Here is a 13,815-nt window from a genome sequence, read left to right as displayed (position 1 = left end):
ACATCAGCTAAATGGATTATAAATTAAATTTCCATAATGTATGCAACTGAAATACAAATGTAGACATAAATCAAGGTATTTTCTAAACACAGGTTAATTACACAAATTCAAAACCTGTCTATTTTTTATGCAAAATAATCCACTTAGCATTTTTCATACCAGTCTTAAGTCTTCGCCACTTGTAACACTTGATCCCAGAAGCCTATCAATAATTCTATGTCAAGATACAGCAGCAATAGGTATATTGAAGAAACTTGTATGTTATTTTTCAACTGTCTGTCTTTTATGAGTGTTTATTGCTAGAAATTGTGCCAAAATGATTTGAAATAAAAAGGATTAATTATAGTAGAAGCTTTTTAATATAAGTGAGTGCAGCTGCAATGCAATTAATGCAAATTGTGACGCTATCAGGAAAATAAATGTGAGCAACATCACTGGCTATTTCTGTTTGCTGCCAAATAACTTCAGTAATTTACTACATTAAGAATCAATAAAAAAATAATGCTTTTCAAATGCATCACTATTAATCTTCAGGTAGTTCCAAAGTGAACATTTATAACTTCATCTAAAAACTATATAAAGCATTTTTAAACTAACTAAACTGAGCAACTTGAGAATAACTTTAATTACTACTACTTCTTCTAGCTAAGTGATCCCAGTATTAAAATCAATGTATTTTTTGGAAACCGAGGCAAACAAGATTTTGTATTAATATATTAATAGCTGAAGGCTCTTTGAGGGAAGAGACCTCTTTGCTGGACAGCAGGTCTAGGATTCCTGTTCACCCACCCCTGGCTGAGCTCAAGTGGTGACCACATATATTACAACACGTACATTAAACACAAACTCCGCTCCAATTCCAAGCACTCTAGTCCTTTGGCGAGTTTCCATTAGGACAAACTTTAACAGTTTATGTTCCCCACTTTCCTATCTAATTGGTATTTCAATTGACTTCATTGTCTCTATCCCGTAGCCCCATAAACTACAACTTGCATATAGGAAAAAAATCTCGATAGGAAGTCTGGAAAGAGCAGCGGCGTCCAGGTATGAGATTCCATTTCTGGTTTCTATTGCTTAGATGGAAAACAAAACAAACCCCAAACACCAACAAATCACCTCAGCGGAGCCTCTGTACCTCTGCCCTCCTCCTTCTATGCAGGCCATGAGTAACAGCAACCCACCAACCTCCCAGAAAGACAGGGAACTTGCAGCTTGAAGCACCCAATGATTGAACTTAAATTCAGTTATTTCCCTAATCAGCCCTCATGACCCAAGATCATAACCCCTTCTATCTCAGTCATTTTAAATAGTTACTATTAAATAATACTTAGCACTTACAGAGTGCAATAGATCTTCCAAGCTGTACAGAACCATTAATAAAAATGATAGAAAAATAGCAAAACCATTAGCACTCCTTCTATCTTATTATTTATATCCTAGATATATCTCATCACACTCAAACCCCTCTTGAGACCAGCAAAACCTTTTCTGGCCTAATTAATGAAAACTAAATATTTAAGTTACACGAAAATTAACAATTACTCACACCTGTGAATCATTTTTAAAGCTATTGTTTAGTAATCATACAATAAAACAATTTCTCATTGATAATAATATGCTTTAAGATGAACAAAAATAAGGTGACTTTTTTTTCTACTACCAATGTGATAAAATACAATTAATGGTATCAGCTGTCAACACATTACGCCCACTGTTAGGTAGATTGAGGTCCCTGTTCCTCAGCTCTGGAGCCCCAGTCTCAGCTTCATTACCATCTCTGCAGCAGTGCTGGTGTCCTCAGCTTTAGACAGTGACTTTTTTCAGGACCAAGGGAAGCCTTTTGGGAACTGGTGCTGACTTTGGTTTCGTGCCCGCTGGCCCCTCTGCGGGTCAGCACGCGCGGGCACAGAGAAGCTCCAGGGATTGGGGCCGCAGTGGCGGAGCCGCGGTCAGCAGCGCCGCGGGAACGCTCGGAGCCGGCACCACCGAGCGAGCTCCCAGCTGAGCTCCCTGCCACAGAAACGCAGGGGATGCAATTCCCAAGACACGGCTGATCCCACCGCAAGTACAACAATCTCGAGGCCTTTTTTGAATTTGGAAATGGAGAGTCCTTTAAGTATTTTAATTGTAAAATTACTTTTATTCTGAAGTTTTATTACAATGATTTTTGAAAATAAAGAGCTCCAGAAATTTTTGGTATTTTCAGACATCATCATCATCGTCTCAGTTTTGTTCTCAAGACTTCTAACAGAAGCAGCTACGCTTATAACTTATGCTGTATATATGTCATAAACTGCTATCAGTGTCATTTGGGAAAGAGGGGAGTGGGAGAGGAGGGGAGGTTACAGGTACCTGTGGACACCCTAAATAACTGACAGGTATCATTTACTACTGTATTCCCATAAAGGGCTAATAGATTTTATTGTTTCAAATTTAATCATCAATCAATAATCATCAATAAGAAGTGAGAATATGAGGAGATATCGTCATCTTCTCATCTTCTAAAACACTGAAACGTTAACTACCATGAAACTAACCTCTGGATACGCTTCCAAGATAAACCTACATTTCAACAGCAGAGAGACCGGTCATTTTCAAAGAGAGCTCAAACACAATACAAAATTTCAAGCTTAATTGAATTAAATGGACATAGGTGTTCCCAACTGTGAAAAAAGATCAGGCTACCATTACCACATGCTCTAACTGTTTATTTATTCCCTGTCCAGGGCCCTGATTTAGAGGCAATAAAACGCAATCAGTACACAAACCAGCAGCAGGAATCATCTGCTAATGGAACTTTTAATTGAGGAGTGACCACTGACATGAGGTAATTCTTTCCACGCACAACTCCGTGCAGAGACCCCATGCACTTCATCACAGTAAACAATCACTAACATATGCATTAAAGAAAATTTAAATACATTATGACCCAATAAATATCACAATCAATCAATACACACTTTTGCTTCCTAAAGATTTAGAGTTAAAACACCACATTTCAGTAGTCTTTTAGTGCTAGACACATATCTGCAAGGTTAGTACTAACGCAGCTATTTGTAATCAAAGGATAATTGGTTATGTTAAACGAACTGCTACACAAAGGAATTGTCAGGCTTCGCAACCATGTCAGGAGATAGATTCAAATTAGTTTATATTCATGTTCCTAAACAAGGCAGTAATTTCCATAAAGTATGAATTTCTCCCTCACATCATTGCAGCTATGTATTTTTTAAGTGCATAATTAAAAGAGCATGCAACTTTACACGATAAATTTCCACTTGAACCATTCCAGATGATTCAAAATTTTCAGACAAAAATCACCAGCTAACCTGAATTTAAACAAAATGCAAAGTCTGTAAAACTCCTTGTAATGCAACTGAAAGTAATAAAACAAAAGTTTATAAAAATTACCTCCTTTTTTTTAAATTAGTATTACTAATTCCATACCTACCTTTCTAGGAACTAGTGGTATCAATGGCGGCTGCAGCACAAATCAATTACAGAGTACTGATTTAAGCCAAGCCAAAGCAGATCTTAATTAAATGGACAATAAGCAAAGGGGAAGGGTACCCTAAAAATCAGAGAGAAAAACAAAAAACCTTCAACAGTCAGAGAAGCGGAGGAGGACCAGCAGTGCAATGGCTGACGCACCCTCCTACTGAACATTCAAGTATATGAAACCCAGCTGTTCATTCTGCTGAGTTTTCTTGCCTTCCTTTCTCTCTACATGTCCAAGTGCAAAAAAAAAAAAAAAAGGATATATAGGTATATTACTAGAAATATTTGCTTGAAGGTGTCAACTCACTATATGCAGATTATTAATGATTTAAGAGTTCAGTAACCTCATCCAGGTCCTGATCTGAAAAGGCTCCCACTCATTTCAATCCATTTTAGATAAGGCCACAGGCAATTAAAAGCCATTTTAGTTTACTGTAGACACTGATAATCTTAGAATTGTACCTTCTAGTCATGAATAATATCTTGCCCAACAAATGAGCTAATCTATCACCGCTCTATTCAAAGTTATAAACTATAACCACAAGGCATACCCTCCAAATTATAGAAAAATAATCTAATCAATAGTTAATGGGTCCCACTTCCACTATGAGGGTAATATACATTCTATTTGATCTAATATTACCTGGCTAATGTTTAATTTTATCTAAAGATACATAACACCTTTCAAACATGTAATTTTAAGAACATTCTTTGATGTATACTATGCTGAAATACTATGCTGTGGTAGTTACCTACCACAAATCATTTACAAATCAGTAACTTGAATCTATAAATATCCCAAAGGCCACACAAATTACCAAACGCCTAAATTACATGTAATATTAATGATCAAAGACTAAACCTAGTTTGTTAAAATTTAAAATAAACACATTATTTATTTTCAATCTTTGCTGGTCCTTATGCCATCAAAATCCTTTATTCGGTTCCACAAAGGAAGGATGCAGGTCAAAACCACCACCACAAACAAAACAAAACAAACAAAAACCCACAACCAACCAACCTCCCCGCTCATTATCATCATGTTCTCAACTACTTAAGACACAAACAAGTAAAATCTTTTCACTAAATCTTCCAAGTGACTTCCAAAGACTTTGTAGAAAAACATTAGTTTTCAAAGGTAACCTTTACGATCTTCAGTAATCTGGATGTAGACTCACTAGTGCTCCTCAACACACTAGAATCAAGAGAAATGGAGATGGCTGCATTCAGGATCACCAAGCTGCTGAGTGATAGCTGGGGTTTTTAGCTTGAGAACAGCAAGAGTCAAACATTTTGTGAAAGGTGCAAAGGGAGTCATTGCAAAATACCATGAACAGAAGAACCAACAGGTTTACACTTAAAAGGAAGTAGAGGAAACCATTAAAAAGTTCTATTTTTTCTATGGACTTTGTGCTGTATTTCTAAACTAATGCTGAAGCCCCATGAAATGTAAACAAGTTACCCTAAGAATTACTTGTTTAATATCAAACCATTTCAAATGCTATGAATGCATTTTCATAAAGTCTGTCACATTGAAGAGGCCACTGAATAAATGTAAATCAAGCTAGAAGTGGAGAAGGATAACACGGTACACGAGCCTACATTTAGGTCTGAACACAGCTACCTGCCCTCATTTTACGGATTACTATTTCTGTACCGGTTCTTCCTCAGCTCTCTACTCTGTAACATGGAAAAATCATCCATCAGATCTGTTTTGACCATGTTGAAGCTGTTAACTAATATTTCACTCTTTCCAGGTTTACAGCAGAAACTCAAAACTCCTTTTTTAGGATACCCAGGAGTTATTTCCAAGCCTCCCCTCTCAATATTCAGGTCTCAGGGCTTTGGCTGAGAAAGAAATAACAACTTTTATCTTCTAGAGAGCCATCTCACTGTGCTGCCAAATCCACAGCGGGAAGCCCTGCGTGTGGGAAGGGGTGGGCACGGACAGAACCACCCCACGGCGAGGGGAGGAAACACAAACCAGGGGATTCCCCCACAGCCCTTCCGCGTGGGCTGGAAAAGGGGATTTGGCTCCAAACTGCCCCGTGTGAGTAGCCCTGGCAGCACACGGCCCCGTCAGCTCTCCAGGAAGCCTCCTCAGGGAGTCCCTCCTGCTTCCAGTGGTTGAGGGTTGAACCCTTCCAGGGCAGGAGGCTGCTACCCGGGGTGCGCCCCATAAGCAGGGCTTTTACTTTCAAGAAAGAGACAGGAAATTGCTTAAAAGGCACCAGTGTTAAAATAATATTTACATTACAGGGTAAAGCAATTGAAAGTTGGGAAATGTAAACTCTGGAAGTGTTTGAGTAGCTGCTGGTTCAAGCAAACTCATTTCTGCCCTTTTTTCTAAGAATGGTTTCAGACAATATATGCAATTACATGATCTCATAGTATTATTTTACAAGACCTTTGCTCGCTTAGGAATCACTGAAGTTGCAGAGACAACCATACAGTTTGTGAATAATTTGAAACCTATAAAAATGCTGTATAAAAAACACAACCTAAAGAGTTAGTAATTTATCTATGATTAAAATAATTTTTAGATAGGTTAAGAAATAGAATTATCTAACAATCTTTAAATTGTCTTTTAAAAATCACCTATCAACTCACATAAAAGATGTCAAGCTGTTAAGAACTTCCTGATGAGGGGAAAAAAAAATCAATTAGTTATAAATTTAAGGTACTGTAAGTGAAATGCATTTAGATACTAGTATGAAATGGTTACCAGGAGACAGAGAATTTATGTAAATTATTACATTTTAATGTATTTGTTTTCTGATAACACTGAAGCTTCCCAAGCGAGAGTTTGGGGTGGCCACACTCTTTGCATTCTGGTTTCCACAAATAAGGAATTGCTGTGGATGCCTGATTGCTTCCTCTGCATTACATCTATTCTGTTTACAAAGGGGCTTTTAATAACGTACCGTTGCTCCCAAATAATCCCGAGCAAGGCACAAAATGGGCACGTTTGGGAAACGGGTGAGCGCGCAGTTGATAACTCGACCAAGACCACAATAGCAGCAGGTTCTGAACAGTGCAGCCGTGCCTTATCTTTCTGTTTAATTCACCAGCTCTCTAAATACAGCAGTAAAAAGGTGTCTGTGCACCTGGGCAGAGGTAATTATTAAAAAACACTGCCGATTCATTCCTTATGTAAACATACCGCAAATAAAAAAACAATTTGTGCTTTCAAAGTGTTAAATAATAGACCCTCCGATTTTCAAAAGGCAAAAATCAAACTGTACTTGTAGGAGGGACAAAACATGTTTTGTCACTTCTGCCTTTGCACTGACACTGAAGACCAGTTGTAAAAGACGGGGTGCTGTTTTGACAGAGGGATCCTGAACCACAATCTTTCATTGAAAACGTTTCAAATCCTCCTCAGACAACTCAGTCCTGGCTCATTCTTAGCCAAACACCAGCCCGTGTTGGAATGGGGCAACCTCCGAAGTCTATAGATGCGGAAAGGAAATGAAGCCTTGAATCCATAAAGGTGGTCAGAGCTTCCCTAAATGTTATTAGCACTGAATCCACTTCCCATTAAGAGCAGCCACATCCTTCAAAGATGATTTTATTGAAACTGCCGATTTGAAGTTTTCATCATTTCCCAAGTCTGAAGGTTGCAATAGCTGGGAGGCCAGCCCTGAACGTGCCTACAAAGTGGCAATTTAACCTAAATCGACCCACTGGCAATTTGAAAGAGCAGGGAAGTGCTTCAGCAGCTCAACCGTCAACAACATCCTCTTACACTGCTTGCAGCTAGATTAAAAGAAGGGTGCCCAGCTCTCTGCTAAATTTCATCACGAGTCAACAGGATTTTAGGCTCAAAATATTTCAGAAATTAAAATGTGATTTTGGTATAATAAATACCTTCAGTTTTAGATAGTAAAGTAGCAATCAACACATTTTTCTGAAATGGAACTTGTGTTGTAACTAAATTTCTATATTACTAGCCAAAAAAATATTTCAAGGGCTTAGAAAGAAATATCCTCGGTACTAACGCTGCCATAAAAGCAAAATAAACAATGTTATAATGTTTTGTTATTTTTTTTTTTTTAACTTTCCATCTAGCTCAATTATTAGTGTATTAGTCTTCGAATCTCCTCGGAACCAAAATAGCAAGCACTAACATTCAAGAAATATGCAAAATATATCATAAACCAAACAGAATTAGTGAAAGTCAATTTGTATGTGGCTCATAAATATGATCACAGTCAGCAATGTTAGCAATAACCTCACGACAACTGGAAATTGTTTGTTTTTGCAAATATTAATTTCATATATTCAAAATGATGAAAATGTAATTGAAGTCAAACTCCAGAAAGCTCTACATTAAAAATAACCACACAGAGTAATTCCATTGGCATCAATTAAATTAACTTTAGGCAAGAGGATAAGCACAAAACAGACATGTATACATTTTGCTCAACTGGTAGTTAAGGTCCCAAAGTCTCCTTATCCTTTAAATATTAATATCGAATTTATTAAAATGAATCAAAAGTTTGCATAATATGCAAATATAATGCTCAGATCCAACACCTAAAAGTTTTTCCTCAAATGTAGAGAAATGATGACATTTCCCACCTACTTCTATCAAAAAAAAAAAGGAAAAGAAACAGCACTACCAAACAATCTGTACTCTGTATAGCTGTATATTTCACACAACAGTGTTTTTACCTTTCCAAGCATTCTCCCAAGAAAATAGTAATGGCGGGCGTAGGAGTCTCCGACAAGCATCTGTGCAGCAGGATTAGGATAGAGAAGTCCCTCATTGGTGGTCTTAAAAAAGCCCTGGTTAGGGTTAAATCCCGATTTAAGCAGTTCATTCAGAAACTCTCTGAAAATTCCACCACCATCAATGCCAGCTTCATCAAGGCCATGTGCATTAAGTAAGTGAACACGAATGCGCTTTTTTAGGTCGGGTTCTGCAGAAAGAAGAGTGAAAGACTGATATACAACTATCACTGTGAACCTTCTTTAGATAAAGACACATGCAGCTACATATTCAAATGTATGCTGCAATATTTTTCTATTAAAAGTGGAAATATTAAATAGTAATTTTGCAGAAATCTATTTCCAGCTCGAGTTTGGGGATAGTTTTGTTATTCACTATGTGGAATGTGCTTTGTTCAATGGGTCTTGCTGTAAGAATCCTCAAAAAAAACAAACAGAGTAGAAAGAAATAAGAAAAAAATAAATCACCTCCCTGAACCTGCTGGTTCTGCTCGAGCTAACGTGTTATGCTGGGAGCTTTTATCTCGTCAAGGGGGCACTCCTGCCTCTTGGTCAGTTTGTTGTTCACTGTAAACCCCAGGTCCCTTGTGACCAAACACCCTTCCAGCTGGTTAGGGTCCAGCCCATACTGCTGCACAGGGTAAATCCATCCCAGGTACAGGATTTTGCTTTTGTCTTCTTTAAACTTCATGAAGTATTTGTAAATCATTTTCAACGCTCTGTGGGGTCCCTCTGAACAGCAACCTGCCTTTCTAGCATATTGACTCTTTCCACCAGTTTGGTACTTTCTGTAAACTTGGTTAAAAAAAAAAAAAAAAAAAAAAGTGAATTCCATCCCAGTGCCGAGGTCATCAAATAGCAGGTTAAGTTTAGGAAACTTGTGTTTTAAAACCGCCTTCGTAGTCTAAATGAACTATAGTAATTACACTGACTGCTTCACAATACCAAAACGTGTTTCCCATTTAAAGCTAACTTAATATTAACCACCTCCTTACGTATAGGGCTAAGGAGCTGATTTGCCTCTTACTTGACACTGCATCATTTAGGAGCTTATAAACCACAGCTTCCCAATTCCAGTTATTGGGGGTGATTAGGGAGGGCTGTCTTATCTTTTCTGTGTTTTCTATTCCAGCTCACCTATTTCAAGCAAACCAGTTAGCAAGTCAGACTAAATTTACATACAACAAAAATATTCTTTACCTCTAGAAAAGAGGCTATACTGTCAGTAGCACATACAGTATGGAGGTGATTATTCACTGACATCTTCCTGTTTAGGCTTTAAAACTTTCCACAAATTACAAGTATTTGCTTATTATTTCTACTTAATCTAAAATTATGGACAAATTAGTCCACATCTCTTTCAAATATCTCTTTTAGGGATTTAGGTTTTAAGTATAAATATTAAATGAAAGAAGTTTCATTTATAAATAAAATATTATCTGTACTATCTGATAGGCATCAGAGCAAAGCTAAGGGAGGAGAGGCACGAGCTCTAGTAATTTATACAAACCAATACCAACCACTTCCTCCTCCTCCTCCAAGTTAGGCTGTTCTCTAGGAAGGAACTTGTGTGGCACAGGAGGTGAGACTGAGTTACTAAAGAATGGCCAATATTATTTTTATATACCTATATAAGCAAGGATTTTATATAGGCAGATTGGAATTTTGGCTTCTGGAGCAGCTGTTCTTGCACAATTCCATCCTGAGCTGCGATACGCACCCGTGCAGTGGAATGCAGGGCACTGCAGTCACACCCTACCTAGCCCAAATACCTAGCCTGCACACAGCATTTGCTGATCCTGATTACCAAAGACAACAGTATCTAATGAGCTGGATGGGTGAATTTACAAAATATAGCTAATTGGACAAGTACATGGGAATGAGTCCCATAAAAACATTAGCCTGAGCGAAGGAAAGGCATGTTAAAGAGAATGAAACCACAATAATCAGAATCTGGATGAGAATTACCTTACGTGAACTGAAGAAATGACAAATTTGTAACGACGCGGTAAGAATGACTGAGAACATTATAAATTCATTGTAAACCTACCATTTTCCGGAGAAAGCTTATCATAAGCATCCTCATAAATATAATTTCTTCTGATAGTGACATTAATTCCATCCAGAAATGGACCATCTCCTTGAACTTCCTGTTTATCAGCATAGATCAATCTTTGAAAAATCTGATAAAATGAGTGGAAAGAGAAACCAAGTCATTGTACACATCTAAATATTCAGTGAAATAAACAGTTATTCATCAGCACTACTATCCTTTAAGGCTTGATTCTGGAAACCCACTTTCAAGTGACTTCTTCCCTCTGCCACAGAGCTGCAGGGATCCAATACACAGCCACATCCCAGGGAAGGGGAGGGAGCAGACGTGCTAAAACTCATTCATGCCAAGATATCCCCTGTTCGGTCCACAGAAAGAGGAGACAGACACAAAGTGTCGATCACTCCAGTTTCCTCACCCTGACATTGAGTTCTGAAGTGCAGGGCATTGCAAAACACAGGGAAGAAGCTGCATGAGAGCTCTGAGCACGGAGAGGAAACCTCTGCGCTAGCGAACGCTCCTCCGTTGGCTTCTGCAGCGCTTAGGAACATCCCCAGTAACCCCAAATCAGGTATTAGTATTGCCCTCAGATAGCAGAGGGCAAGTAATTCCAACCAAGACAGAGCATTATTAATGCATTTGCAATCAATTTATATTGATACATTTACATACTCCTACATTGTAAATATATTTATATGACGTATGTGTATTGCATTGTATTTACCTTGCATTCATTTAGCATTGCCACACTAAATTTTAGTATTACTACACGCAGTGAAGTACAAGAGCATCATATCAACTCCAAAAGATAATTTTAGCCAAAGTACAAACTGAACTTTACGTTGTGTTTCATAACAAGAACCTATCACTGTTCATCTGAAGAGTAACTAGAGTAGTTCAGTAGTAACTGTGTTTCTATGCCAGGATGTTTTTTTCTGCCTAATGTACAATAATGTTAAATACACCCAGTCCAGGGAGTACGAATCTCTTTGCTACATCTTTTCTTCCATCCTTCCTGCGTTCAGTAAATATTCTAGCAAATTTTACAAGGGATGTAATCTCCAAACAGTATTACAGGTTGCTCTCAAAACTGAAAAAGAGGAGTCTCCAGAGACATTTAGAGAAGAAAAGCACAAATTCACAGTGAAAGAGGAAGCTTTGACACAGCCAGGCACAAAGCTGGAGCGAGGTCTCAAATCTGCTCTTTCCATGGATAACTGAGGGGTTGGAGGGGACAATCTCCAACTAAGAGGATTATAGTGTAGGTAAAACAGACTCTTCTCTCAGGTGCCCAGTAGGACAAGGATTTCTCTTGCTAGAGAAATCTGGAAGCTGCAGCAAGGGAAATGCAGACTGGAAATAAAGATATAGTGTAAGAGTGGTCAAGCACTGGAACAGCTTGCACAGAGAGACTGTGAAATCTTTGCACAGTCAAAACAGCTCTGTGTAAAGCCTCGAGCATCCTGATCCAACTTTGAAGCTATTCCTGCTTGGAGCAGGGAGTTGGACAGAGCACCTCCAGAGGCTTCTCTCACAAACTCCTCTACGACTCTGTGACATTAAGGTGCACACTCAGAGCTAGCATCTTTTTATGAACAGGACATGAGAATATGCTCACCACCACTTTCCTTCCTGAAGAAGTATATGGCTGGATAGTTTCATAATCACTGCTACACAACAAATAATAGATGGAAAGAAAGTTTTTAGGGTATATCTCATGGCAAAATTCTTCTTGATATGGAAACTAGATTGCTAAAAATGGACTGCATATGTCCATGCACATGTAAATCTGGAAATATGCTGCATTTTGAAATCCTGAAATCTATACCCCAGTGTGTAACTGAAGCATTCCCAATGAGAGAAAAGCAAGAGATGCTGACTGCAGTACAAACCGCAGTTAAACTACAGAAGTATCTGAGAAAGGACAGGGACACTTTCTTTTCTGGTCTTCTGCTGGGTGCACAAAAACGCACTACAAAGCAGTGGTAAAGTCCTGGCAACAAGGAAAAGAAGAGGAGCTTAGAAGAAATTAAATGCAGGTGCTCCAGTAAGAACTGCACTGCTTATACACATCCAGAGCTCAGATTAATCATGAACACAAATGTGTCACATCTTCTAGGTGAGACACCTTGACTTGGAGAGATCTAACAAGGACTTCTTTTCTGGATTGCTGATCCTCAGTTCAGAGTAAGGACCGTGGGAAAAGGCTCCCTCTAAACAAGCAGGATCCCAGCAGCAGGGTGTCCCCTCATGGGACATACCCCAAAATCTACAGGCTTTTTGAACTAGGGTCTCAGCAAGGAGGAAATAAAACCCAATTAATTGCTTCCCACAGAGAACCAAGGTATTTGATGCTGCACAACAATCTGCTTTAAAATGAAGGGGACAGGAGCCCTACTAGGCAGAATCACCACTTCTGAGAGTACATAACACCTGGTAATTCAAGGTAAAAATTTCACCAAAAAGCCAGAAAAGTGCATATGGAACAACCCATACATGGAAACAGCATGAACTTGTATTATCACATTAAATGACAGTGCAATATGGCAACTGAAACATTACACGATAGTTTCTTCCTTCATTGAGAGCTGATTTGTAGGAGTTTTGAAAGAAGCAGAAGATTCTAAAATGATTCCTGTCCCACTAATACACAATAAGACCTACTGGGTCCAAAAAAATCTAGTAAGAGGAACTCCTCTTTGAAGTGAACCAAGACTATCATATTTGACTGCAGCTTTTTCCTTCTCTCCTAATTCTCATTCATTTATTTGATTTAAAATATGTTAACCTTCAAAATGAGAAGCCAATTTTGGGGTTTTGTGATATAATAAAACAAGGGCCTGTGAATTCCAGCAAAAATATGTACATCTTGACATAGCTTTGAGAGGCGTGGAGGCTGCAGACAGTGACCGAATTGTCACATACAGACCCCTGCTTGAGGTCACTTCCAACCGTCTGCCTGTCCTCCTAGTTCAGTACTGTCTTACGCTACCGAGATGGGCTTTTTTGGAGGCCTGAAACAGTCTTTTTCTACCAAATTTGTCACCTTCTTTTTGGCAAATACTGATTTACTCTCCCTGTGGAACTATTTCTCATCCTCTTGATGGAGTTACAATAGTAACTCAACATCTCCAAGACAATTCAGGGAGTAGTTTTTAATGAACTGATACTGCTGACAATGAAGTAGTTTGAAATTGTTTATGAGTAGCAAAATAGTAGCTTTTTTTTTAAAAAAATACATGATGCAAATGGGAACAGCAAATGGACCCAACAATCTTACACTTAAAACCCAGGAAACATTCAAAAGTAAATCAAATAATACAAGAATTTTGCAAGTTATAAACTACCTACTCTATTTAAATCCCAAGGTGCTATTTTCTCCGAAGGGATTTCCATCACCTCATTCTGAGTAAACCCACCCACTGCACAAGAAGTCTCAATATTGACCTGGCAATGGGCACACAACTAGTTAGTGCTCTGCTTATCAGAGGACAGGGCAATCACTGATTAGAACTGAAGTTCACTATACA

At 38.4% G+C, this 13,815-nt stretch overlaps 1 protein-coding gene across 1 annotated transcript in view; it reads right to left on the bottom strand.

Annotated features, from left to right (window-relative positions):
- UBE3C (ubiquitin protein ligase E3C) overlaps positions 1 to 13,815 on the bottom strand; it is a 64,907-nt gene that overhangs the window by 15,200 nt on the left and 35,892 nt on the right. Inside the window, exons 17-18 of the mRNA XM_088521101.1 lie at positions 10,283 to 10,415; positions 8,176 to 8,423 (exon numbers count right to left, since the gene is read on the bottom strand). Coding sequence (XP_088377227.1) covers positions 8,176 to 8,423; positions 10,283 to 10,415 — 381 coding nt within the window. The remainder of the gene's footprint in view (positions 1 to 8,175; positions 8,424 to 10,282; positions 10,416 to 13,815) is intronic.

Source organism: Tinamus guttatus, unplaced genomic scaffold, assembly GCF_059628265.1.
Source record: "Tinamus guttatus ecotype Peru unplaced genomic scaffold, ASM5962826v1 Tinamus_guttatus_pri_ptg000006l, whole genome shotgun sequence".
In the NCBI taxonomy this organism is placed as follows: Eukaryota; Metazoa; Chordata; class Aves; order Tinamiformes; family Tinamidae; genus Tinamus; species Tinamus guttatus.
The sequence above is the reverse complement of the archived record's forward strand: the minus strand, read 5'-3'. Positions and strand labels throughout refer to the sequence as shown.